This window comes from Pseudophryne corroboree, chromosome 1 (assembly GCF_028390025.1).
Source record: "Pseudophryne corroboree isolate aPseCor3 chromosome 1, aPseCor3.hap2, whole genome shotgun sequence".
Classification (NCBI taxonomy): Eukaryota; Metazoa; Chordata; class Amphibia; order Anura; family Myobatrachidae; genus Pseudophryne; species Pseudophryne corroboree.
The window spans coordinates 374,603,507-374,631,420 of NC_086444.1; the positions used below are offsets into that span (position 1 = coordinate 374,603,507).

The 27,914-nt window shown below is 44.1% G+C and overlaps 2 protein-coding genes across 2 annotated transcripts in view; both read right to left on the reverse strand.

The window, feature by feature from the left end:
- Positions 1 to 319: 319 nt before the first annotated feature.
- ACADS (acyl-CoA dehydrogenase short chain) lies at positions 320 to 9,191 on the reverse strand. The gene is made up of 9 exons (XM_063913107.1): positions 8,869 to 9,191; positions 8,494 to 8,643; positions 4,645 to 4,756; positions 3,986 to 4,137; positions 2,415 to 2,585; positions 2,197 to 2,334; positions 2,024 to 2,119; positions 1,806 to 1,862; positions 320 to 996 (listed from the first exon to the last, which is right to left on the reverse strand). The coding sequence occupies exons 1-9, from the start codon at positions 9,073 to 9,075 to the stop codon at positions 847 to 849; spliced, it is 1,233 nt and encodes a 410-aa protein (XP_063769177.1). The 5' UTR covers positions 9,076 to 9,191; the 3' UTR covers positions 320 to 846.
- Positions 9,192 to 9,347: 156 nt separating this feature from the next.
- The window catches only part of UNC119B (unc-119 lipid binding chaperone B), a 34,049-nt gene continuing 15,482 nt past the window's right edge, over positions 9,348 to 27,914 (reverse strand). Inside the window, exons 3-5 of the mRNA XM_063913108.1 lie at positions 24,668 to 24,776; positions 14,336 to 14,508; positions 9,348 to 11,752 (exon numbers count right to left, since the gene is read on the reverse strand). Coding sequence (XP_063769178.1) covers positions 11,640 to 11,752; positions 14,336 to 14,508; positions 24,668 to 24,776 — 395 coding nt within the window. The 3' untranslated portion in view covers positions 9,348 to 11,639. The remainder of the gene's footprint in view (positions 11,753 to 14,335; positions 14,509 to 24,667; positions 24,777 to 27,914) is intronic.

Genomic DNA, 27,914 nt, shown 5'->3' on the forward strand with positions numbered 1-27,914 from the left:
GCATGCAGGGATATGGGGCTGGATGACGGGAGGAGTGAAGAAACTTCACTCCCCCCGTCACGTGGAATTTTCCCACCGGGTCATCCGGCGGCCGTATCAGATAAGGCGAAAATATTGTTGTAGCTGTGGGAACAATTAAGCACTAGTTTTACAGTAACTCCTTCTTCTGGAGATGTCTAATCACATTTACTGCATGCAGTTATCTATGTAACATCAACCATAATGATTTTTTGTCTTGTGAAATTCTTTAGACCAACCAGCCAACCAAACACAATAGCAATACAGCCCATTTTTCCTATATAAATGAGACTACAGATACTTGGAATTGTATTTTTTTTTTATTGTACGAAGTAAACTTGCAGTACTCCAAGTGGTATTCAGGTAGGATTTCTTGCAGAAACAATTCAGATTTTGCAAAACCGGAAGCCCTGCACTGAAAGGTACAGTATGGCGTGTGCAAGTGTTTCTGAGAAAGAACAATGCCACCTACAGGAAGGAATAAATACAGAGGCAGCAGCACTAGAAAGGTACAGTATGTGTACAACACCTCTTATTAGAATGTGTTGTCTTGTAACACACCTTTGTCTTATCACACACCTGCTAAAAAATAAGTTATCTAAAAAGATTACATTTTACTGTTCTGATTTGTTACGGTGACCTGATCAGTGTTCTCTAGTAACTTAATACGTTTAAAGGCCTTCAAGGTGTTTAGTTTTGCTCATTCAGCATAGGACGTGCAGAGATGGTTTTCTTATACATTCAAATGTACAAAATTAAGAAAAAGTCATTGGTTGTTGCCTCAAATGTAAGGCTTATGGTGAGTAATGCTGTGATCCAATATTGATATCATTGATAGTCTTTAAGCACCTGGTTTGCTATTACCAGTCGCTGGATTTCACTGGTGCCTTCATAGATTTCTGTAATCCTTGCATCCCTATAATGGCGTTCAGCAGGCATCTCCGTCACATATCCCATACCACCAAGAATCTGTATGGCCTAAACACAAAATCATTTGTTTTAACCACTGCGTGAACTAACACCTTATACACTTTATTTGGATCAGTTACACACTTGCTCATTAATACAGATATCTAATCAGCGACATCAAGCCCATCCAAATAAGATTAAGAGCAATATCTGTATATAAAGAGAGCAGTGACAGAAGCCTGATTTTCCTTGGAGACTGCAATCTAACAGTGTTACCTGTATTGTAAGGACTTTAAGGGGCAATTGGAACAGCTTCACAAATCGGAGGCAAGTTGCTGCCTCATGGTGCTACTCAGCTGGCCAATGGTGTCGCAGGTGAGCCGATGCTGTATCCTCAGACACAATACTGGATCACACATGCGTGTCATGCATGCAGGTCTACGGCTACCAGACACCTCCTGCTGCATTACTAGAAGCATTGCTGTTGCTTCCAAGTACTCTTTCCAACCACATCTGAATTACCGTCTTAATGTTAAAGTTATGTACTTAATTAGACAATGCCAACACAATAGAGAAAATTGACAAAGCACGTGTCATAGCCTCAACTACCATTTACAGCAGGGAGAGTGAGTCAGCAACAGCAGAGCACATTGGTGACGTCAGTGCTTACTCTGCACAGGAGCCATGCACAGCCGTTGTAGCCTGTAGGGGCAATCGCTGAATAAAAAGCAAGTCATTTAAGCTTTGCACCTTTTTTTTTTTTTTTTGCCATCACAAAATTGTTATGACAAAACTGTTACTTCCCAGTGACATTTCTCCATGCCTGCACTGTAATACTGGTTTTGAAAGGTTGGTGGGTGGGGGACAAATGACAATACCTGATGAGCAATCCGTGTAGCAGCCTCAGATGCTGCGAGTTTTGCCATTGCAGCTTCCTAATAAAACGAATTTATACATTAGGCCGCTTGAAAAATCAGAGTGGATACATAATCATCTATCATTGGTGTCCGTGATGCACAGGAGAGAGAGAACAATAATCATTCAATGCTGGACATTATAGCTAGTGCAGGATATATTAGGACACAGCAGTACTAACCTTAGTATAAGGTTTCTTGTTATCCTTTAATATTGACGCTCTCCATGTCAGAAGTCTGGCACTCTCCAGTGCTAGTGCCATGTCTGCCAACTTAAACTGAACAGTGAAAGAACAAAGGTGAAAAACTGGGTAGCAAGAATTGGTATATCACATCACTATGTAAGTCTCCTCACCTGGATAGCTTGCAATTTGGTGATTGATGCACCAAAGGCCACTCTCTTCTGTGCATAGTCCACAGCACAGTCCAGAGCAGCCTGAGCAATGCCAAGTGCCTGAGATGCAATTCCAATCCTTCCAGAATCTAAAGTTTGCTGAAGAGAGAAAAATAATTGAATGTAAGGTGATGCAGCACACACTGACTGACACCTCTCTACTGCTGTGTAAAAGTCACCATGGCAATTTTGAAGCCCATTCCAGGTTGTCCCAAAAGATTCTCACGTGGTATCCTGCAGTCTTCAAAAATCAGATTTGCTGTGGAGGAAGCTCGGATTCCCAACTTGTCCTCTTTCTTTCCAAGTGAGAGACCCGGGCACGGCATCTCAATCAAAAAAGCACTAATACCCTGTAAAACAGTGTAGTGCTAAAAGTCAAAGGCAACACAGATATAGGTTCTGTTGCATATATAAAGTCAGAGTTGCCATAATTTAGATGTCCCAGACTAAACGTATGACATACACAGGTTCTGTGGCTGATTAAAACTAGTGAAATGCAAGCTTCAATTTAGCCAGCCACAGAACCTGTGTCATTTATGTGTCCTGGATTAAAGGGATATTATGGCAGCCATACCTATACTCCATAAAAGAGTGATGTTGACAATTGACATTTGAAAGTGCTAAAATACCAATCTTGTTCTGAATCACTTAAACAGTTTTTTTTATAGTGTTAATTAATTACAATATTTTAAAAACAGGAAAGCAGTAACCGCATTCTTATACTAAGAGTCAAGTTGGTAGATTATAGATATATAAATTGGTGATGCAGCACTCAGAATAAATAACGGCCACTTCACAAATCAATTGGATTTCAAAATCTCATTGGCCCATTATTAGCACAGATTCAGGATTATGTGATCTACAAAAGACCAAAATCATGACAAGTTACCAATGAGGACGGAATCTGAGAGATTATTTTGGTGAAGATTGACATCTCTCTTCACCCCAGGCTAAACTGGTGTATTTTTTTAGGGTTACGGTGCCTTGGTTGTTTTAAATGTGTTAGGTGCACTACATGTAGCCATATGATTGAGGACTTGTTTTTTCACCCTTGTACTGGAAAGAAATTCTGAATTTATCAGAGGGCAACTTATACAAGTAAATTCAAGGTGTCATATTAGCTAACCCTGTGGCCAGCAAGGTGAAACAAGCCCACCCATCATCTATTAGGGCGGCTATTGCATCCGGACAGTGATCAACCAGTGGGACTTCTGTAAAACTAGAGATAGTTTATCCACATTGAGATATCAGATTATTGAAAAAATTCCCATCCCCATCAGGGAAGGAGATTGTTCTATTCTATTACTCAGAGCAGAGAGTTGTTGGATAAATAAATTAGGTACCTTGGCCCTTAAGGAATTTAACAAGAACTTGGGCCTTCATGAATCTTGTAAATTTGCCCTTGTGTGATATATTCCTTAACATCATCATTTTGTTTCTTTACCATTATTACTTCGTATTACTTTATTTAGTATTATGTGACTTTGCGCCAGCATATATGTACTATGTTACATGTTTGTACAGCAGCACAGCCAGCTGTTGAAGTGTTGCATAGTGACACAGATGTTTGTTATGGCTCTGTACCTCCGTGCTATGTATTTACATGGTGTTGCTTGGTTATAAGGTCTGTTCATTATTGGTCTCCCTCCGTGTCTTCGGGTGGCACGACTCTGTGATGTCATTGCATAGCGCGGGAAACTATTTTTTGTACGTAAGCCATTTTAACGTGCTTGCAGATTGATGGCCTTACTTTATGTTTTAAGGACTTGTCTGTGGTAGCAAACACGACTGCTGCAGAAGCTTCCCATGCATTTGTAATCCAGGATTTTGTTCCATTCAGGACCCACTTTTCACCATCAAGCTTGGCCACCGTACTCGCTGCCCCAGCATCGCTGCCATTACCTGAGAATGACCAAGATTATTTTAGCTGCAGGGCTAGACAACAGCCCGCAATGGTGGATGGCAAATGTACTCCAGCATGCAAAACATTACCGCCTACTTATCTATATTAGAACTAATATTTGGAATCACAGCTGCGAAGCACACACTTTGAGTCATAGGAAGAAGTACTGTGGTTCCTCTAATAATTAGTTAATAGCAACTGTGAAAATAAGTCATAGAAAAGGGATGGAATTTTTTTGTTTAACAACAACTAAAAGCAGCCAGTCATTGAAGACAGAATATGATAATATAATGGTGTCACACGTGATCGTATGACTGGATCTTTTACAGTAGGCAGAAGTACAAACCAAAATGGGATAATATAATCCCGGATACCATCACTGCTGAGACACAATTCTGTATGTTATGTCTTCTAAAGACTAACTTCCTCCCCAATAACAAATGACTGCCAAGAAAGAGGAATGTCAAAAGATTTGTACAGGCTTAAAATGGATGTAGCTCACAAACCTGGTTCACTTAGTGCAAAGCAGCCAATCTTGTCCCCACTACAAAATGGAGTAATCCACTTCTTTTTCTGCTCTTCGGAGGCATATTTTAGGATAGGCCCTAAATAAAGAGACTAAAGAAAATGTTTACAAAGTAGGTTCATATCTGTAACAGATATGTCACAATTCTTCTAATGAATTCAAAAAGGATATAAATATATCAGGAAGCGCTATAGTATTAAAATAAAAATGTTTTATTATACAATATTCTAAAAACAATTCAATGTGACAGACATATAACACTTATAGCTATATAATTGCTTCTCTCATAATTGTCTCCAATTGTATCCAGCCGCACCAAAGCCCTTAATTGCAATATTCTTTAGATTTAGGGATATAAGGTGCTTATATAAACCATAAGGTTTTTAATGGACAGTGAGTGTCCCGTTTACACTTGTCTCCTTAGACCTTTTGTTGTCAGTCAATCAGCAGCGTGAGGATTTTAGTGGCAAGCAAACCAACATGCAGTGACTCCTCCGTTGTTAACGTAATGTGATCGCTGTGTGAATGAGCTGAGGGAGGGCGCCGTAGCAGTGATGTCAGGCGCTATGCTACACCTCAGTTCAAACAAAGCTGACAGTGTCCAGTTGTTTGCGGTGTAAATCAACGGGTCAGTCTTACCGGACTTATATTTCTCGCACTCGCCTAGAGATCTCTGCAGTGAACTCACGTAGCAGTAGTGGCTGTGTGCTGTCCGTAATCGGCTGTCCTTTTTGTAAAGGCCGTGGAGACACCTTTGGATGGGTTTAATTGAGCTCCTTTAACCCCATCCAAAGGGTTGATTTACACCGCAAACAACTGGACACTGTCAGCTTTGTTTGAACTGAGGTGTAGCATAGCGCCTGACATCACTGCTACGGCGCCCTCCCTCAGCTCATTCACACAGCGATCACATTACGTTAACAACGGAGGAGTCACTGCATGTTGGTTTGCTTGCCACTAAAATCCTCACGCTGCTGATTGACTGACAACAAAAGATCTAAGGAGACAAGTGTAGACGGGACACTCACTGTCCATCAAAAACCTTATGGTTTATATAAGCACCTTATATCCCTAAAACTAAAGAATATTGCAATTAAGGGCTTTGGTGCGGCTGGATACAACTGGAGACAATTATGAGAGAAGCAATTATATAGCTATAAGTGTTATATGTCTGTCACATTGAATTGTTTTTAGAATATTGTATAATAAAACATTTTTATTTTAATACTATAGCGCTTCCTGATATATTTATATCCTTTTTGTATTTTTAATCTATAGCTGGTATTTCAGTAAGTACCATTTGGGAGCAGCTGAGTATTAATAATTTTTATTTATAATATATATGATAAAACGAGCAGGATAGTTGATTATACAAGCGCTAGGGAATCTTGTTGGTTTGGTTTTTCTAATGAATTCACTCACTGTTACACAAATCCTCTACTTAAGGTGCTCACTATAAGTATAAGGGGATCTTACTGAAAAACAACACTATATGCCAAGGACTAGAGCAGGCAATTTCTACAGATACAATGCCCCCTCATGTTTATACACCTCAGGATATGGGCTGCTGCAATCTTTATTCTGCTGCCAGGGTAAGTAGTTTGTTTTTCTTCTCTAAGGAGGACATTTACTAAGCAGTGATAGGAGCGGAGAAGTGAGCTAGTGGAGAAGTTGCCTATGGCAACCAATCAGCACTGAAGTAACATCTAGAATTTGCGTACTATAAAATGATACAGAGCTGCTGATTGGTTGATGGGCTCACTTCTCCGCTCTTATTGCTGCTTAGTAAATGCCCCCCTAAAAGGCAAATATCAGCAAACTTAATCAAAGTATATATGATTCAGGTCAGATGTTTCGATGTTCAAATAAGAACTTGCCGAGTGTGGGTGTTTTACAAATAAGCAGAGTCCTGCTAAAAGCATGAAAACTGCATTAAAAGTGCACCCAGTTGTGATGCAATTTGCAAGCATTTTCACAGGCAGGAGTCTATACTTTGGAATGAATAGACTTCTGCTAAAGGCATAAAAAAAAAACAATTCACTTCAAATTGTATGAAAGATAGTGCTTTAGACAGTTACTCTATGGGGAGTATACAATGGCCACGGGTAATTGTATCGCCGGGGGCTAGTCTATTAGCCCCGACGCCACGTGCTCCTACCCCCGAAGCCGGCACCCAATGCATTATTCCTAATGAGGGTGTTGCCGGAGCCAGGACAACATGTGGGATCGGGGACTTATCCACAATCCCATGTGTTTTCACGTGATCGCCTGTAACAGGATACCGCAATAATGACAATCAGTCATAATCGTGAAATCTTGCTGTTGTCATCAGCCCGAAAACGGAATGGCTCTAATTGGATACCCCTATAATACCCCTTTCACATTGCACATATACAGTATTTGCTGGCGTATAAGACTACTTTTTTGCCCTGAAAAACATGCCTCCAAGTGGGGGGGTCGTCTTATACGCCGGGTGCACTTCAGTTGGGATAGTCATAGCTGCCATAGTGGCCTTCCGATACTCGCCCGGTGCCCATAGTGGCCTCCCGATGCCCGCCCACCTCATTCTACTCACCATCCAGTATCGCACGATATCCAGTGCGGCCGCGGCGGGTCACTAGTACCAATTACAGGGAGATGCAGGGACTGGCCGGAGGCGCTGCAGTCGCGTTGTGGCCGTACAATGGTGACAATGACAGGTACTGTAATGGCACTAATACTAATGGCACTCATGTGAAACCGGTAACACTAAATGCACACAGGGGTATACTTTTATACATTTTACAACTTTCTCCTCGCCCCATCCCCGCTTCTTATGCATACCTTGATAAATACTCCCTATCCAAATCTCTTATCAGGTCATAATATACAGTATGTCACAAATCTGATGTTCTTTTACGTTTTATTTGGTGTGTGGAAGGGGGTAGTCTTATACGGCGAGTATATAACAAACTCTATATTTTGAGTGGAAATGTTGGGGGTCGTCTTATACGCCGGCAAATACGGTAACCTGGTTTTCGACCCAGTATATTGCCAGGTCGACACGGTTCGCTGTGCGGTGTGAAAGGGGCTATGGACAAATTCCTGGGTCACCTGACCCGGTAATTCAACCTGGGTTATAAGAAGGGTTATTCAACCCAGTGAACAGGTTAACCAGGTCGATGTGGCCTCATACGGAGACATGGCGCAGAGATGATCTTATCTCGCAGTGCCGTCCCCACCCCCGATGCAGGCTCCGTTCCTGGATGGCAACCCGACCCTACATATTGCGGGGTCGGGATTGCGGTGTGCAGGGTCCAATGCCAGGTCCCACCCGGGAAGAACCCATTTCCAATTCCCTGGTGGGACCCGACATTGCGATCTGAAAGCGGCACTAGATATGTTACTGACCCCTCCTCATGACCCCCTCCATTAGGACAGCATGGGCATCCCTATCAATTGCTGTTGGTCAGTTTGATTTGCAGAATTATAAACTAGGAGGGACATGTATATAGGTAGAAGGTCACCAATCTCATAACACTGCTCTGAGGTCCAGTCTGTGAGCTGTTTACACAACACACTGCCGTTCTAGTTTACATTACATAAAATAAGGACACGTGCAATTTTTTATAATTTTCTATTTTCTATATGCACAAACGCTGGAAGGTCTTTGTTGCGCCCAAATGCAAAAATACATATAGCAATCATGCAGGGTAAGAGACATGTGCCCAGTGTTACCATCCTATGCAGGTGTTGTGGTCTTGCTATCAATTGCATTTTTAATCATTTGTTTTGTGGCTTTAAAAAGGATTTGGAAATTGTGTGTAGAATTTCTCTCGTTTATCCTTACATTGTTGACACTCATGATAACCCCAGTGGACGCACATCCACGACTTATTTCTTCCATTGCAATAGAATAAGCCAAGTAATCGAGGCCAGCACCACCCAGCTCCTCCGGTACCTCCACCGCCAACAGGCCCATCTGCCCCATCTGCTGCACCTAAGCAGAGGAGGAACGGAAATGTACATAAAATGTTTCTACAAAGTGCAAAGACTCTTCGGCTGTTGTGGAACTACAAGTACCAGCATCTGTCATATGATGCCACTTAAAAGCCGAAGAGCTGCACATTATTAAACTGTATAATTGTTTTTTTTTGTTAACTCTGTGACATCCCGGGGTTTGGGGTGTCTGGCGCTGGGTCACAGAATGCTGGAAGCTGCACACCTGCTCCCGCGGGTATCGGTGCTCCCGGTCCAGCTGCGCAGCCAGGGGTTGTAGCTCTCGCTCGGCGAACTCCCGGCAGGTGTCCCGTAGCATGCGGTGGGTGTCCGGCAGCTCGGCGCTCTGGTACACAGTGTGTAGGCAGCGGGGGGCTGGGGAGACACGGGGCAGCCGCCACCCCCGGCTCAGCACCATCGCTCGGCGTAACATTGTTACTCTGCCCTCTCCAACAGCCCAGACACAGAACCCCGGCAGCGAACACCAGCAGGGGCAACCGTCACGGTCACAGCCTCTGCTGGCGTCAGAGCGTCATTCACGTACAAACTCCTCCCCTGACGTAGTCACGTGACAGTTGTAAATACTTACACACGTGACTTTGGCTCAGCGGCTGCGCGTGACCTTGCGCTGCCCCCTCCTGTACACAGGTGGCGGCAGCAGGCATAGTGCAGAGCACAGTGCAGGAAAATACACACACACGTCACTTTAGTTAAATGAGCTTTATTTTTCAGAAAAATACAGGTTTTTACAAAATCCCTCCCTCTTTACAAGAAAACAGAATTATTAACCGACCACGTTAAGTCATCTGCTTTGTTAAGTTGAAGCGTTCACTCTGCCCCTTTGTCCTTCCAACTACTAGTCAGAATGAAACCCATAACTAACATTTCCTACCTCTGACAGATACCAGCAACACCAGACTCCTGTTAATGGTTCCTAAATGCGGTAAGGAATCTGGACACTGCCTCCACCTATGAAGCTTCATAGAATCGTAGCATTTTAACACAGGAGATAGGAACTACTTGGCCCATCTTGTGCCATAAACACATGTACTGTACATGCACACACTAATTTTTTTTTTTTTTTTTTTAGTTGGGAGCCAATTAATCTACCATTATATTTATGGATTGTGCAAGTAAACCGGAGGACCCAGCTGAAACCCATGTAAGCACTGTACCAGAGTCCCTACAATTTCACACCTGTCAGACCTCTCAAAACTCGTCTTTTGGCTGCGAAAACTCAATGTTTTCTAGGTGTTGCTCAAAAATAAAGGCAACTCAGTATTTATCCCTAGAAAAATACTTTATATGTAACTAATGGTTAAAATCTACTTTGTACTGCTTGAATTTCAAACGGAACATTAGATAAGACAGTCCTAAAATCATATTTTAAAAAAAATGTAAGTAACTTAATTTACACTATAACATAATCCAGTAGATCCCAGGATGAGTAGCAAAATTTCCTGCATATACTATAATCTTTGCCAAATGTTCATTATTTATTTTTAACACTAGCTTCGTTACAGCATCTTTACTACTGACACATGGCACAAATCATTTCCTGTAAGACTGAAAGAGGAATGTTTGTTTATAGGCAACAGGCAGAGATGGCGGCCAACTAACTGTATTAGGTTCTATTCATGTAATTTATAGGTATGCAACATGCAGGCAGCCAGCTGCTGTGGAACTAGACATCCCAGCATGCCCTGTCACAATTTTAGAATGCCTTAATAGCAAAATTGTGGCAGGGCATGCTGGGATGTATAGTTCTACAGCTGTTAGGAGGGCCACATGGTGGAAACCCATGATGTAATTAAACAAGTGCATATCTGTTTTTTTCTTTTAATAAAATTTGTTATAAGAGTAACACAAAACGAAGGTCTTCACACGTAGACGCACTATAATGCTTGAACACAGTAAGTGTCCGCCAATTCTACCTACCTTTTAAAATGAATAAACCACCCCATATGGAAGACAGTTCTCTATACGGACTCCTAACCTTTGCCCAGTCTTTATGGCAAGTCACCACAGCTGGTGTTTGTGTAGTAAGTTATTGCTTCTAGCTTCAGTAGAAGTTACAGACATACACATTAATTAAAGCTCTTTACATAATGAACTATACCACTAATAAAAATAGTTCATGTATTTCTCCCTGAAGGACAAATCAAAAACCATAGTAAAATAGGCACCTCTGTGAAGCACAGCTGCAGATACACAACAGGTAACAAAAGGCAAGTGATGGATATGTAAGAAATATGTACATACATCTTGTATCAAAATATATTAAAAGGAAACCTAAGCCTAATAAAAAAAAAAAAGTGAGCTATTTGCAGTTTTGTTCCATTACACTCTAAAAGTGTTTATATGGAATAGATACAAAATATTTGATGTTCCGATGTTAGAAATCATACAGAACAACTTTGTCCAGATTTCTTGTCATCAGAGGCTTCTTTTACAGAAGAACAGAGGGCAAAGAAAATTAGTATTGCACAAAATAGTAGGGATGAGCGGATTCGGTTTTACTCGGTTTTACTCGGTTTTACTCGGTTCTCAAAACGGCATCTTATTGGCTCACGGATGTCACGTGTTTTGGATAGCCAATAAGATGCCGTTTTGAGAACCGAGTAAAACCGAGTAAAACCGAACCTCGCTCATCACTACAAAATAGGTCTCAAGTTACATCAAGCTATGCCAACCTTTACTGTTTTCATAATGAACATTACTGTAACATAACTTTCCCATTACAGTTTCCTTCAAAGCACAGAAGCCTTTTAAAAGGGCAATAGAGGACAATACGATGATAATGAACAAAAAAAATAAATATATATATATTTTGTACAAAGTCTTCAGATTCTTATTGCAGCTCTTGTTATAACAGCAAAAAGACAAAGGCTTCTTGATATGTCAAGCACAGGATTGACCTCAAATTTTACCCATAATCCCCTGGTCCAGTCAAGGAATGATAAATAGAAAATTGGACCAGGCTGAGAAAATACATCCTTACTGCCCCCCGTTGTAAGCATAATCTGCTTTATTATGCATGATGAGTTTGTTATCAACAAAGTAGAAACTATCAGATCTTGTCTCATATGGGTTGTCAATCATCAAGCGGACTATGAGGGAGAAATAAAATGAGAAGAGTTACAATAAGATTAGTATCCCAATAATTGGTAAATACATTAGTCCTCATTCACAGTATATAACCATAAATAGAAATGTCCTACACACAAAGTTTGTTAATGTGGAAGACTTCCATGGGCTAAAACAGAGTCTTTGGTTTAAAAGGACATCACTTACTAATACCCCTTTTCCACTTACGAGCACGGGTCGCAGCCGGGAGCCTGACACGGGAGCTGCCCCCTGCTGCGACCCGTGCTCGGCCCTTTTCCCATCAGCAGTCACAACCCGGCATATGCCGGGTTGGTGACGCTTCTAGTGACGCGGCAGGGGCGGCGCAGGGAGATCACATGATCTCCCAGCGCCGCCCTTCCATACAGTGTAAATGGGAGCCGTGTCGCATTGACACGGCTCCCGTTTACACTACAACCCTACCCGGATCATTCCCGTGTCCTACCCAGGTAGATAGCCGGGTAGGATTCACGGGTCACTTGATCCGGGTTGACCCTTTTCCACTTGCAAAAAACACGGGTAAATGCACGCCCCCGTGCATTTACCCGTGTTTTTTGAGCTAGTGGAAAAGGGGTATTATTCAAATTTATATATTTTTATGATTTGGTGTTCCAGGATGGCGTATACAATAGAGAAACATAATTTAAAGAGTTATCTAAGGCTCACAACAGACGACACAAACAGGTATTTTTCCCCCAATTTTCCCAGCAATCAGCCTAACTGGTTAATTAGGATAAGCAAGAAACACGCATTAGCATTTATCAGTTAAGTATAGTTTATTGCATGCATGTTAATTCCTGATCAGACCGTCTCCTTCCATTACAGAAGTTATAGATTTGAAAAATTAAGTTTCAGATGTCCTTTAAACACAGTTTTGGGTGGGTGTGTCACTGTAACATGATGGCACTATTTATTATCATCAATAGTTTTAAGTTATATCAAAAACATACAATATATATACAGCATCATTTTTGCCAGATTCCAGGGAACAGACTGAGACTACACCTGTTTGTGTAGCATAGAATATGGAAATTTACACTGTAAATGCCAGAAGGCACACATATGTGCAAATGCACAGCTGGTATCGTATGCCACTTGCATCCAGGGGCTGGCTTGATAATTTTACCCTGGAAGGGCAGAGGCTGGGGTTGGGCGAGGGGGGGGGGGGGGGTTTCGGGGCAAGGCCAAAGCACTGGCCAATGAGAAGCTCATGCTTAAGAGATGATTCAAGGTTTCTAACATGGAATGATTAATCAATCAATCATGAAAAGACGTTTTTCTGGAGAAAAATTATGTTTCCACTGGCATAAAGGGCTTGTTGCTCCTTTGCTCTATATATACACAGATATGTCCCAATACATAAATGCTGCCATCTTGCCAAATAGACCCCCTTAGCACAACAGGTCGCGTTGAGAATCTTCTAATGTCGGGCATCTTTTTTTTTTTTATTCTCTTTTGTTAAAAAAAAAGTCATCAATGCAACTACAATACACCAATTTGCTGATTAATTTGATATATGACACATCTATATCTGTGTGCGACTGAATCTGTAACCACGCTGGAGAAACCTACTTAAGTATTAAAGTGGACCTCTTGTCTCTGGAAACATCATTCTCTGGAGTTGCCAGAACAGAAGCATTAAGAACGGCTATACTCGTCAAATAAAGCTTTTATGTAATTCAATACTGGTTAAATTCTGCCTTTGTGCTAGATAAATTATTAGAATCTGATTGATTGCTATGGGTAACATCTCCACTTCTATAAAGGCATTATTTAGTAAATATACCCGGAGAGTGTTGTCCCTGTGTGGTCCAGCCCCCTTTCTTACGCTCCTGTAATGTGCGTTGCACCTCCCCTCCAGTAGTGCGTGCTGCGCTTCCTCTTCTGTTGTGCACGCAGAGAGACTACTAGGTACTGGAACCAGATGCACAGGACTAGATATGTAAGTTTAAGAATAGTTGCCTCAGAGAAAGAACGAATGAACACACACCACTCCCCCACCACAACCCCATGGGGTGGTGGGGGGGGGGGGGGACACGATAAGGAGGAACAACGTCTCTACCTGGCATAATGTGTAGGGGTTCTACTGTGGAGTAATGTGTATGTGGCTCTACCAAGGCTCTTCTGTGGAATAACGTGTATAAGGGGTTCTACCATGTGGTGTTGTGTGTATAAGGGGTTTTACTGTACGCTGTAATGTGTATGAGGGGGTATTACTGTGCGGTCAATGTCAGTAACGGACACTACTGTGTGGTGTAATGTGAACTGGTACTATTCTGTGGCCACACCCTTCCCGACATGCCCTGTCCTTATTTTAAATATGGGAGGAGAGGGGGCACCAATTCGCTTTCTAGCACAGGGCACCAAAATGTCTACATACAGCTCTGGTGATATAATACGGCTGCGCAATTATGACAATAGGTATAGTTTAACTGATACTTCACTTACAAGTCATCTATTTATAACATATCAATTAGAGTTTTATAAGTTACAATAACAATTAATAAAAGTTATTTTTTTAATTAACCCCACAATAAAGTCTGTTTCTGTAGTGTAGTAATACTTACTGAGTTCTTCTGACAGTTGCGGAAATTCGTACATGTGTTCACATGTGTTACTGCTATTTGGAATGCAAAAGCCAAAGTCGAAGTCAAAACTCTTCAGGATCCGTTCTCGAAAGTAATGTCTCTCAATCATACGGAAACTCTTCACAGGCTTGTCGCCTACTGTGAACTCCACACTACAAAGTTGGACACAAACAGATAAAAATAAAAAACCCATTAAGAAACACCACCCCTTCTATATGGAATTTAGGATGCCTATAGCACCCAAAGTAAGCTTGTAAGAATACCAAGTAAATTTGTAATAATACCACACACAAAAAAAGCCAAAACGTTCAATACCCCTTTCACATTGCAATGCCGGGTCCCAACCTGGGAATTGGAAATGGGTCCTTCCCGGGTGGGACCCAGCATTGGACCGTCTCACACTGCCCTCCCGACCCGGCAATATGCTGAGTTGGGTTGATATCGCGGACAGAGTCTGCATCGGGGGCGGAGCTGGAAGATGACATCATCTCCGCACAGTCTCTCCCTATGCAGGGAACGGGTCCCATTAACCCAGCAACCCGTTCACACTGCACCTGAACCGGTATTTAACCCGGGAATAACACTGCTTTAATCCCGGGTTGAATTACCGAGCCAGGCGACCCAGGAATTCGACCATGGCCCATTTCACTCCGCACAGCAACCCGTGTCAACCCAGCAATATACCAGGTTATTTTTGCGGTGTGAAAGGAGTATAAATTATAAATTCAGCCAAGTACTTAACATGAAAACATTTAGATTTTGTTAGCCCACTGTTTGATTGCCACATTGGATTATGCCGATTATTGCCACACACATCCTGAAATTGTGGAAAATACAAAAAAACCATAGAACTGTTTTGCTGTTTAACTTTTCTTCCGGAATTGTAATAGTTTAGACTTTTGCTGATGTTTTTTCTGTAATTGCTTTATTCTGTATATTTGATGCTGTTTAATAAACAGACTTCATTATAAAAAATAAAAAATATAAATGACGTCTGTACTAACATGATCCCTCCCCTCCTAGGAGCTTTGTGGTCCATGTCACAACACTGCAAGGAAACTATGGGAGGAATTACATTTTGGGTGAAAGGGGCAAACTGTGGTTGCCGCAGCATTTAGACTCCGGCAACAGTAGCCCACCTCGCACAAAAGTGGTCGTAACCCCACTTTTGAGCGAGATCTCACTACCATAAAGCCTGACTGGATGATGACATTAATAATAATAATAATAATAATAATAATAATAAATCATCTTAATTATATAGCACTCTTTTTTCAAAAGGAGAATGTGGCATCCACCTTCAGTTGCAAGGATTATTCATGCTACTTACGAAGGATCCAGGTGAGGCAGCTATCAATATATCTATATTTCTGCTGAGGGGTACACTGGGCTCCACAGGGAATGACATTGGGGTGTAGAGTAGGATCTTGATCCGAGGCACCGCCTCCTCTAAAACCTCGCCTCCGTGCACAGGAGCTCAGTTTTATAGTTGGTGTCATGCCGTGCAAGCATACAACAGGGGGGGCTGCTCCAGCAGCCCTGAGAAGAGCCTCTTGAATCTGCAGACCTTAAGTGGCTTTCTCTTAAGGTATTGTTTCTGCTGGCCATTGCCTCTGCTAGACGGGTGTTGGATTTGGGTGCCTTGTCTTGTAGGTCACCATATCTGATTTTTCACCGTGATCGGGCGGTTCTTAGAACACGTCCCGGGTATTTACCTAAGGTGGTGTCTTCTTTCCACCTTAATCAAAAAAGATTGTTGTTCCGGCCTTTGCCTCTCCTGAATTGTCTTCCAAAGAGCGGTCTTTGGATGTGGTACGGGCTCTCTGTATCTACATGAAGAGAACTGCCTCCATCAGGAAGTAGGATTCTCTCTTTGTTCTGTTTGGTTTTCACAAACGTGGCTGGCCTACTCACAAGCAGACCCTAGTCAGATGGATTAGAATGGTGCTTTGCACATGCTTATGTACAGGCTGGCCTTCCAGCTCCTGCTACCATAAAGGCCCATTCTACTCGGTTGATTGGACTTTCTTGGGCGGCCCGCCGTGGTGCGACCCTTGAACAATTGTGCAAGGCGGCTACGTAGTCCTCAGTGAACACGTTCATAAGGTTCTATGCCTTCGATATTTCCGCCTCCCAGGATGCTTCCTTTGGATGCCAGGTTCTTGTGCCCGCTACAGTGCGTCCCCTCCCATAAGGAACTGCTTTAGGACATCCCCAATGTCATTCCCTGTGGAGCCCAGTGTACCCCGCAGCAGAAAACAAGATTTATGCTCTGACCCCAGCAGCCCGGCAGAGAGTAACACAGGACAGCAGGCAGCCTCATCGCTGGTTCCCGGTCACAGCAGCATTCAGGATCCCGGACAGAGCGGAGAAAAGGAGGTGGATGAGTTGCAGTTGTTGCTACAGGAAGTGATGTCACACCCACATGTTTGACATGTGACTACTCACCAGTACTATAAATTTCCTGTTTGTCCCCACTACCATTATCCCCTTGATGAAGTCCAAACAATAGGACGAAACGCGTTGGGACAGGGACCTGCTACTTTCCCCTTGTACTCCCCACATATGGACAGATAAGCTGTTTTGATTTTTCAATCCTGTACGTGTGCTACCTATACTTAAGCACAGATGAACTGCCTATTTAAATTATATCCGTGTACGTCTGCTACTTGCATTTGTAAAACAGAGTTGCTGCCCACTCTCTGGACTCTCTTCATGTGGACAGATAAGCCGCTTTTATTTCTCAATCTTGTACGTGCGCTACCTGCATTTACGGATATATGAATTGTTTTTATATAGACTTTTGTATGTTGGTTACCTGCATCTGTGGCAGGATTTTGTTTATTAAAATTGTTGTTGCTTTTTTTTTTTAACTCGCTCTCTTGAAAATTATTGGAATGAGCAAAAATTCCTAATTCTTGAGCTGCTGTAAAAATTATTGGTTTATTTTTAAAAAACAGTACACACTATGTTGCTTTCATTTTTTCTCCACATGTCCTGCCTCTAAGAGTCATCAGCCTGAAATTATTCGAAGCTAAGTTGTTACTTATTGTTATAACTTATTACACCTGAATGCACATACTTTTTCACCAACACTATTAGGCGCTTTTATATACTTCATTATATATACAGGTTGAGTATCCCTTATCCAAAATCCCACAATTTTGGGTACCCTACTGAGATAATGACATATATATTATATATTATGTGTATATATAGATATATTATATAGATATATAATATAATATATATGTATGTGTCATTATCTCAGTAAGGGAACCAAAAATGAGTGATTTTGAATAAGGGATACTCAACCTGTGTGTGTGTGTGTGTGTGTATATATATATATATATATATATTACAAACTTATATGTTCTGTGTGTGTCAGTATTCCTGACACAGGTATATTTTACAAGCAAGGGCAATGTCCATTGTCTGGTTAAAGGAGACAGACCAAAATAAGACAAGTGTTTGTAGTTGGACATATGTCAACATTGGTAGGTTTGCGTCTTCAGTTTGAGACAATGGGTTTTACCTTGTGCCTTAAATCCATATAATCCATGTTGCACATTGTATTTTTATGTTATTTCTAACACTCAAAATTAAGGCAACAGTGCCCCCTACTGTTTCTTGGCATTTATGTATATTTCGTAATTTGAACTTTGTACATATGAAATAAGCTTACTCAGGAGTTCTCCAGCCTATATAAGATAGAAATTGTCAATGTTAAAGCAGTCTAGACAGCCTGGATGAACACTGACTGCAGAAGTGCCAGGATGATCTGAATATAACTCATCCTCTAGACGCAGAGGAAGAAGCTCCTGAGTATGCTGATGTGATTGCTGTATTGAACATCTGCTGAATTGATCAATAACCTTAGCTAAGTATACAATAAATTCATATTTATATATTAAAGTTATTTGTTGAAGTGCTTTTCTGCGAATCCACCCATCTGGGTCTCCTCGAACTTAACCCACCTTTAACAGCTTGGAACTGATAACACATTATTGGAAAGATAGCAAAACTAGGCGAGATCCTTACAAGAATGGCTTCAAATAAGAAATTACGCGTTTTCATTCTACAAAGAGCACCAGGCGAGGCAGCCACGTTGGGTACACTACTTTAGTTACAATGGGGGTAATTCCAAGTTGATCGCAGCAGGAATTTTGTTAGCAGTTGGGCAAAACCATGTGCACTGCAGGGGAGGCAGATTTAACATGTGCAGAGAGAGTTAGATTTGGGTGTGGTGTGTTCAATCTGCAATCTAATTTGCAGTGTAAAAAATAAGAATTTACTTACCGATAATTCTATTTCTCATAGTCCGTAGTGGATGCTGGGGACTCCGAAAGGACCATGGGGAATAGCGGCTCCGCAGGAGACTGGGCACAAAGTAAAAGCTTTAGGACTAGCTGGTGTGCACTGGCTCCTCCCCCTATGACCCTCCTCCAAGCCTCAGTTAGGATACTGTGCCCGGACGAGCGTACACAATAAGGAAGGATTTTGAATCCCGGGTAAGACTCATACCAGCCACACCAATCACACCGTACAACTTGTGATCTGAACCCAGTTAACAGCATGATAACAGAAGGAGCCTCTGAAAAGATGGCTCACAACAACAATAACCCGATTTTTGTAACAATAACTATGTACAAGTAATGCAGACAATCCGCACTTGGGATGGGCGCCCAGCATCCACTACGGACTATGAGAAATAGAATTATCGGTAAGTAAATTCTTATTTTCTCTAACGTCCTAGTGGATGCTGGGGACTCCGAAAGGACCATGGGGATTATACCAAAGCTCCCAAACGGGCGGGAGAGTGCGGATGACTCTGCAGCACCGAATGAGAGAACTCCAGGTCCTCCTCAGCCAGGGTATCAAATTTGTAGAATTTAGCAAACGTGTTTGCCCCTGACCAAGTAGCTGCTCGGCAAAGTTGTAAAGCCGAGACCCTCGGGCAGCCGCCCAAGATGAGCCCACTTTCCGTGTGGAATGGGCTTTTACAGATTTTGGCTGTGGCAGGCCTGCCACAGAATGTGCAAGCTGAATTGTACTACAAATCCAACGAGCAACCGTCTGCTTAGAAGCAGGAGCACCCAGCTTGTTGGGTGCATACAGGATAAACAGCGAGTCAGATTTTCTGACTCCAGCCGTCCTGGAAACATATATTTTCAGGGCCCTGACTACGTCCAGCAACTTGGAATCCTCCAAGTCCCTAGTAGCCGCAGGCACCACAATAGGTTGGTTTAAGTGAAATGCTGAAACCACCTTAGGGAGAAATTGAGGACGAGTCCTCAATTCTGCCCTGTCCGTATGAAAAATTAGGTAAGGGCTTTTATAGGATAAAGCCGCCAATTCTGATACACGCCTGGCTGAAGCCAGGGCTAACAGCATTACCACTTTTCATGTGAGATATTTCAAGTCCACAGTGGTGAGTGGTTCAAACCAATGTGATTTTAGGAATCCCAACAATACATTGAGATCCCAAGGTGCCACTGGAGGCACAAAAGGAGGCTGTATATGCAGTACTCCCTTGACAAACGTCTGAACTTCAGGAACAGAAGCTAGTTCTTTTTTGGAAGAATATCGACAGGGCCGAAATTTGAACCTTAATGGACCCTAATTTGAGGCCCATAGACAGTCCTGTTTGCAGGAAATGCAGGAATCGACCCAGTTGAAATTCCTCCGTAGGGGCCTTCCTGGCCTCGCACCACGCAAAATATTTACGCCAAATACGGTGATAATGTTGTACGGTTACATCCTTCCTGGCTTTGATCAGGGTAGGGATGACTTCATCCGGAATGCCTTTTTCCTTCAGGATCCGGCGTTCAACCGCCATGCCGTCAAACGCAGCCGCGGTAAGTCTTGGAACAGACATGGTCCCTGCTGGAGCAGGTGCTGTCTTAGAGGTAGAGGCCACGGGTCTTCCGTGAGCATCTCTTGAATTTCTTTACTCCTCCTTCTTATGATTCTCAGTACTTTTGGTATGAGAGGAAGAGGAGGGAACACATACACTGACCGGTACACCCACGGTGTTACCAGAGCGTCCACAGCTATTGCCTGAGGGTCCCTTGACCTGGAGCAATATCTGTCCAGTTTTTTGTTGAGGCGAGACGCCATCATGTCCACCTTTGGTTTTTCCCAACGGTTTACAATCATGTGGAAGACTTCTGGGTGAAGTCCCCACTCCCCCGGGTGAAGATCGTGTCTGCTGAGGAAGTCTGCTTCCCAGTTGTCCACTCCCGGAATGAACACTGCTGACCGTGCTATCACATGATTTTCCGCCCAGCGAAGAATCCTTGCCACTTCCGTCATTGCCCTCCTGCTTCTTGTGCCGCCCTGTCTGTTTACGTGGGCGACTGCCGTGATGTTGTCCGACTGGATCAATACTGGCTGACCCTGAAGCAGAGGCCTTGCCTGACTTAGGGCATTGTAAATGGCCCTTAGTTCCAGGATATTTATGTGAAGTGACGTTTCCATGCTTGACCACAAGCCCTGGAAATTTTTTCCCTGTGTGACTGCTCCCCAGCCTCTCAGGCTGGCATCCGTGGTCACCAGGACCCAATCCTGAATGCCGAATCTGCGGCCCTCTAGGAGATGAGCACTCTGTAACCACCACAGGAGAGACACCCTTGTCCTTGGAGACAGGGTTATCCGCTGATGCATTTGAAGATGCGATCCGGACCATTTGTCTAGCAGATCCAACTGAAAAGTTCTTGCGTGGAATCTGCCGAATGGAATCGCTTCGTAAGAAGCCACCATCTTTCCCAGGACCCTTGTGCACTGATGCACTGACACCTGGCCTGGTCTTAGGAGTTTCCTGACTAGGTCGGATAACTCCCTGGCTTTCTCTTCCGGGAGAAACACCTTTTTCTGTACTGTGTCCAGAATCATCCCTAGGAACAGCAGACGTGTCGTCGGAATCAGCTGCGATTTTGGAATATTTAGAATCCATCCGTGCTGTCGTAGTACTATTTGAGATAGTGCTACTCCGACCTCTAACTGTTCTCTGGACCGTGCCCTTATCAGGAGATCGTCCAAGTAAGGGATAATTAAGACGCCTTTTCTTCGAAGAAGAATCATCATTTCGGCCATTACCTTGGTAAAGACCCGGGGTGCCGTGGACAATCCAAACGGCAGCGTCTGAAACTGATAGTGACAGTTCTGTACCACAAACCTGAGGTACCCTTGGTGAGAAGGGCAAATTGGGACATGGAGGTAAGCATCCTTGATGTCCAGAGACACCATGTAGTCCCCTTCTTCCAGGTTCGCTATCACTGCTCTGAGTGACTCCATCTTGAACTTGAACCTTTTTATGTAAGTGTTCAAGGCTTTCAGATTTAAAATGGGTCTCACCGAGCCGTCCGGCTTCGGTACCACAAACAGCGTGGAGTAATACCCCTTTCCCTGTTGTAGGAGGGGTACCTTGATTATCACTTGCTGGGAATACAGCTTGTGAATGGCTTCCAATACCGCCTCCCTGTCGGGGGTAGACGTTGGTAAAGCAGACTTCAGGAACCGGCGAGGGGGAGACGTCTCGAATTCCAATTTGTACCCCTGAGATACTACCTGCAGGATCCAGGGGTCCACTTGCGAGTGAGCCCACTGCGCGCTGAAATTCTTGAGACGGGCCCCCACCGTGCCTGAGTCCGCTTGTAAGGCCCCAGCGTCATGCTGAGGACTTGGCAGAAGCGGGGGAGGGCTTCTGTTCGTGGGAAGAAGCTGTCTGTTGCAGTCTTTTTCCCCTTCCTCTGCCCCGGGGCAGATATGAGTGGCCTTTTGCCCACTTGCCCTTATGGGGACGAAAGGACTGAGCCTGAAAAGACGGTATCTTTTTCTGCTGCGAGGTGACTTGGTGTAAAAAGGTGGATTTCCCAGCCGTTGCCGTGGCCACCAGGTCCGATAGACCGCCCCCAAATAACTCCTCCCCTTTATACGGCAATACTTCCATATGCCGTTTGGAATCCGCATCCCCTGACCACTGTCGCGTCCATAATCCTCTTCTGGCAGAAATGGACATCGCACTTACTCTTGATGCCAGAGTGCAAATGTCTCTCTGTGCATCTCGCATATATAGGAATGCATCCTTTAAATGCTCTATAGTCAATAATATATTGTCCCTGTCCAGGGTATCAATATTTTCAGTCAGGGAATCCGACCAAGCCACCCCAGCACTGCACATCCAGGCTGAGGCGATTGCTGGTCGCAGTATAACACCAGTATGAGTGTATATACTTTTAAGGATATTTTCCAGCCTCCTATCTGCTGGCTCCTTAAGGGCGGCCGTTTCTGGAGACGGTAACGCCACTTGTTTTGATAAGCGTGTGAGCGCCTTATCCACCCTAAGGGGTGTTTCCCAACGAGCCCTAACCTCTGGTGGGAAGGGATATAGTGCCAATAATTTTTTAGAAATTAGCAGTTTTTCGTCGGGGGTAACCCACGCTTCATCACACACTTCATTCAATTCATCTGATTCAGGAAAAACTACGGGTAGTTTTTTCACACCCCACATAATACCCCTTTTTGTGGTACTTGCAGTATCAGAGATGTGCAAAACCTCCTTCATTGCCGTGATCATGTAACGTGTGGCCCTACTGGAAAATACGTTTGTTTCTTCACCGTCGACACTGGAGTCAGTGTCTGTGTCCGTGTCGACCCACCGAGGTAACGGGCGTTTAATAGCCACTGACGGTGTTTGAGACGCCTGGACAGGCACTAACTGAGCTGCCGGCTGTCTCATGTCGTCAACAGTTTTCTGTAACGTGCCGACACTGTCACGTAATTCCTTAATTACGGCCATCCATTCAGGTGTCGACTCCCTAGGGGGTGACATCACCATTATAGGCAATTGCTCCGCCTCCACATCATTTTCCTCCTCATACATGTCGACACACACGTACCGACACCCAGCACACACACAGGGAATGCTCTGATAGAGGACAGGACCCACTTAGCCCCTTGGGGAGACAGAGGGAGAGTTTGCCAGCACACACCAGAGCGCTATATATGTATAGGGACAACCTTACAATAAGTGTCTATCCCTTATAGCTGCTTATATCTGTTATTTTGCCAAATAAGTGCCCCCCTCTCTTTTTTACCCTGTTTCTGTAGTTGCAGGATGCAGGGGAGATTCTGGGAGCCTTCCTACCAGCGGAGCTGTGTGGGAAAAATGGCGCTGTGTGCTGAGGAGATAGGCCCCGCCCCCTTCACGGCGGGCTCTTCTCCCGCTTTTTTCTGGCAGGGGTTAAATACATCCATATAGTCCAGGAGCTATATGTGATGTATTTTTTGCCAAATAAGGTAAATTCATTGCTTCCCAGGGCGCCCCCCCCCAGCGCCCTGCACCCTCAGTGACCGAAGTGTGCTGAGAGCAATGGCGCACAGCTGCAGTGCTGTGCGCTACCTTATGAAGACAGGAAAGTCTTCTGCCGCCGATTTATGGACCTCTTCTTGCTTCAGCATCTGTAAGGGGGCCGGCGGCGCGGCTCCGGGACCCATCCATGGCTGGGCCTGTGATCGTCCCTCTGGAGCTAATGTCCAGTAGCCTAAGAAGCCCAATCCACTCTGCACGCAGGTGAGTTCGCTTCTTCTCCCCTTAGTCCCTCGATGCAGTGAGCCTGTTGCCAGCAGGTCTCACTGAAAATAAAAAACCTATTTAAACTTTTACTCTAAGCAGCTCAGGAGAGCCACCTAGATTGCACCCTTCTCGTTCGGGCACAAAATCTTAACTGAGGCTTGGAGGAGGGTCATAGGGGGAGGAGCCAGTGCACACCAGCTAGTCCTAAAGCTTTTACTTTGTGCCCAGTCTCCTGCGGAGCCGCTATTCCCCATGGTCCTTTCGGAGTCCCCAGCATCCACTAGGACGTTAGAGAAATAAAGCAGCCAGTATTTACCATGCACAGAAACAAAATAACCCACCCAAATCTAACTCTCTCTGCACGTTATATCTGCCTCCCCTGCAGTGCACATGGTTTTGCCCAACTGCTAACAAAATTCCTGCTGCAATCAACTTGGAATTAACCCCAATGTGTGAATAGGTACTATGTGGAGATAAGACATACAAAATGAACAATTAACTAACAGGATACCTCCTATATTAATAATTCAGTTCCTCCCCTGTAAAGGAACAGTGGAACTGCAGATCGCTTGGGCAGGGACAGCATACACTATGTGAACAAATTGCCGTTCACAAATTACTGGATCTGTTGTACATGCTGGGGATTAGTCATGTCCAACAGACTAATAATTTGTGATTAGATTATCAGCGGATCAGGATAATTGCATAATGTCCTACATTAAACAAATACTTACGTGGCACCAACCTTTCGGAGCCTGAGAAATGCTGGCGTGAATTGATATCGTACAAAGCGCCCCGCACTACTATCAAGATGTCCAGTTTCTTCATCTTCCTCCTCTTGCTCTGTAAAGAAAATAACATGGATGCATAAATATCATGCTTGGAATAAATGAAGAGGTAACCCTTTAAGTCAATTACAGTTTACTAGAAGCCTAGACGAAAAGCAACTTATATAGTGGTTCAAGGAAACAAGGAGTGGACAGGAGCAGCAGGTCTCCGGTGTGCAGAGTACCTGAAAAAAAGAAATAAGCAGCACTAGAGTTACACAATACAAACATATAAAACTGACAATTCAAAGAATTTTATAGGTTCCGATAACGATTAAGGTTATTTGTTATGCTAAAAGGAGGATTTTGGTACTTACCGATAAATCCCTTTTTCGGAAGCCATAGGGGACACTGGCACAACTTCAAGACCGTGGGGGCGATGATGGTGGTTTACAGGGAGTTGGCACTTTAAATAAAGAAGTGAAACAGGCTCCTCCCCCTCTATCCCCCAGTTATGAATTAGCCGAGAGGAGACGGGAACAAGAGAACAGAAACTATAAGAGGGAAGAGAGCATATAACAATTAAACACAACAGAACAACAATGTAGGCAAGAGAACAGCGACGGGTGGGCGGCCAGTGTCACCTATGGCTTCCAAAAAATAGGATTTTAATACCTACCGGTAAATCCTTTTCTCTTAGTCCGTAGAGGATGCTGGGGACTACATAAAGACCATGGGGTATAGACGGGATCCGCAGGAGACATGAGGACACTATAAGACTTTGAATGGGTGTGAACTGGCTCCTCCTTCTATGCCCCTCCTCCAGACTTCAGTTAGAAAACTGTGCCCAGGGAGACGGACATTTTGAGGAAAGAATTTATTGTTTAAACACGGTGAGTGTCATACCAGCTCACACAATGAACATACCGCAGAACGTGGCATTCAGTAGAATACCAGCCAACGGCATGAACAATACACAGCCACATGCTGAGAGAATATGTAACACAACCAGTGTGTCAACACAACCAATAATAAGACTACGCATGGCATGCACAACGTCAGCAACAGCCTGACAGACAAGAAACACCACAAGAGTGTAACCATAACCAATAACTGCAGACACAGTACGCACTGGGACGGGCGCCCAGCATCCTCTACAGACTAAGAGAAAAGGATTTACCGGTAGGTATTAAAATCCTATTTTCGCTTATGTCCTAGAGGATGCTGGGGACTCCATAAGGACCATGGGGTTTATACCAAGGCTCCAGACCGGGCGGGAGAGTGCGGACGACTCTGCAGCACCGATTGAGCAAACATGAGGTCCCCATCAGCCAGGGTATCAAACTTGTAGAGCTTAGCAAAAGTGTTTGAACCCGTTCAAGTATCCGCTCGGCAAAGTTGAACTGCCGAGACTCCTCGGCATCCGCCCAAGAAGAGCCCATCTTCCTAGTAGAATGGGTCACCACCGACTTCAGTAACGGCAATCCAGCCGTAGAACGAGCACGCCGAATCTTAACACAGATCTAGCGTGTAACAGACTGCAAAGACGCAGGCGCCCCAATCAAGCTGGGAGCATACCGGACAAACAGAGTCTCTGTTTCTCCAATCTGAGCCAAATTGACGACATAAATATGCAAAGTCCTGACTACATCGAGAGGCCTCAAATCAGCCAATGCTTAAGTTACCACAGACATCAAATAGGCTGGTTTCTGCGAAACACCGAGACCACTTTTGGCAGAACTATTATCAGCGTTCTCAATTCCGATCTATCCACCTGGAAGATCAAACAGGGGCTCTTGGGAGACCCAACCGCTACTTCCGACATCCGCCTTGCGGACGCCAAAGCCAAAACCATGACCACTCTCCAAAAGAGAAATTTTAACACAACCTTTGATAAAGGTCCCAATCATTGTGTCACAAGAAAACGCAACACCATGTCAAGGTCCCACGGTGCCAATGGGGGCACAAATGGAGGTTGGATGTTCAGTACTCCTTCCACGAAGGTCCGAACTTCCGGAAAGGTTGCCAATTCTTTCTTGAAAGAAACTTCATAAGGCCAAAACCGCACTTAAATGGAGCCTAACTTTAGGCCTGCACCCACACCTGCTTGCAAGAATGGAGAACAACGACCCAGCTGAAAATCTTCCGCAGTAGCCTTCTTGGATTCACCCCAAGACACATTGTCTCCAAACACGGTGGTAAGGCTTTGTCGTTACTTCCTTTCTAGCCTGAAGAAGTGTGGAAATGACTTCACTGGGAATACCCTTTCTGGTTAGGATATGGCGTACAACCGCCACGCCGTCAAACACAGCCGCGGTAAGTCTTGATACACGCCCGGATCTCAACGTAACAGTTCCTCACGTAGCGGAAGAGGCCATGGATCTTCTATGAGTAAATCTTGAGGAACTGGATACCAAGCCCTCCTTGGTCAGACCGGAACAGTGAGGATCGCCTGAACCTTCGTTCTTCTTACGTGTTTCACCTTCCGAAGAGTGAAACGGAGGGGACCCAAAGGCCGACTGAAAACACCCAAGGTGTCCCGAGGACGTCCACTGCTATAGCTTGATTGTCCCCTGACCCGGAACAATATCCCTGCGATCTCTCGTTGAGGCGAGACGCCAACATGTCCACTTGAGGCACTCCTCAAAGACTTGTCACTTCAGTAAAAGCTTCTCGACGACGACGACTGTATTTCTCCCATATGGAGATCGCGTCTGCAGAGGAATCTATTTCTCTGTCGTTCACATCCGGAACGAAAACTGCTAATATAGCGTTTACCAGTCTATTCACCCAGCGGAAACCTTTTTCGGCTTCTGCCATTACCGCTTTGCTCCTTGTTCCGCCCTAGCGGCTTACTTACACCACTGCTGTCAAGTAGTCTGACAGAATTAACACGGGCAGATCTTGAAGCATATGTTCACTGAAAATAGCTCTTAATTCAAGAAAGCTTATTGCAGACAAGTTTCCCAGCTTGACCTTTTCCTCTGGAAATACTTCCCTTGCAAGGACTGCTCCCCATTCTCGGAAATCTGCATGCATGGACACCAGGATCTCATCCTGGATTCCGAACCTTCGTCCCTATAGGAGGTGAGAACTGAGCAGACACCACAGGAGCGATATCCTGGCCATTAGGATTATATTCCTGTGCATGTGCAGGTGAGACCTGGACTACATATCCAACTGGCCCTGTGAAAACCACTCTGGCACTTGACCA

Coding starts and splice junctions, on each gene's coding strand:
- ACADS (XM_063913107.1), bottom strand. CDS start 9,075: ATGTTACGCCGAGCGATGGTGCTGAGCCGGGGGTGGCGGCTGCCCCGT. Junction 8,644..8,868: donor ACCGATACCCGCGGGAGCAG/GTGTGCAGCTTC, acceptor TCCTCTGCTTAG/GTGCAGCAGATGGGGCAGAT. Junction 997..1,805: donor CTACACGGATTGCTCATCAG/GTATTGTCATTT, acceptor TTTTGTGTTTAG/GCCATACAGATTCTTGGTGG.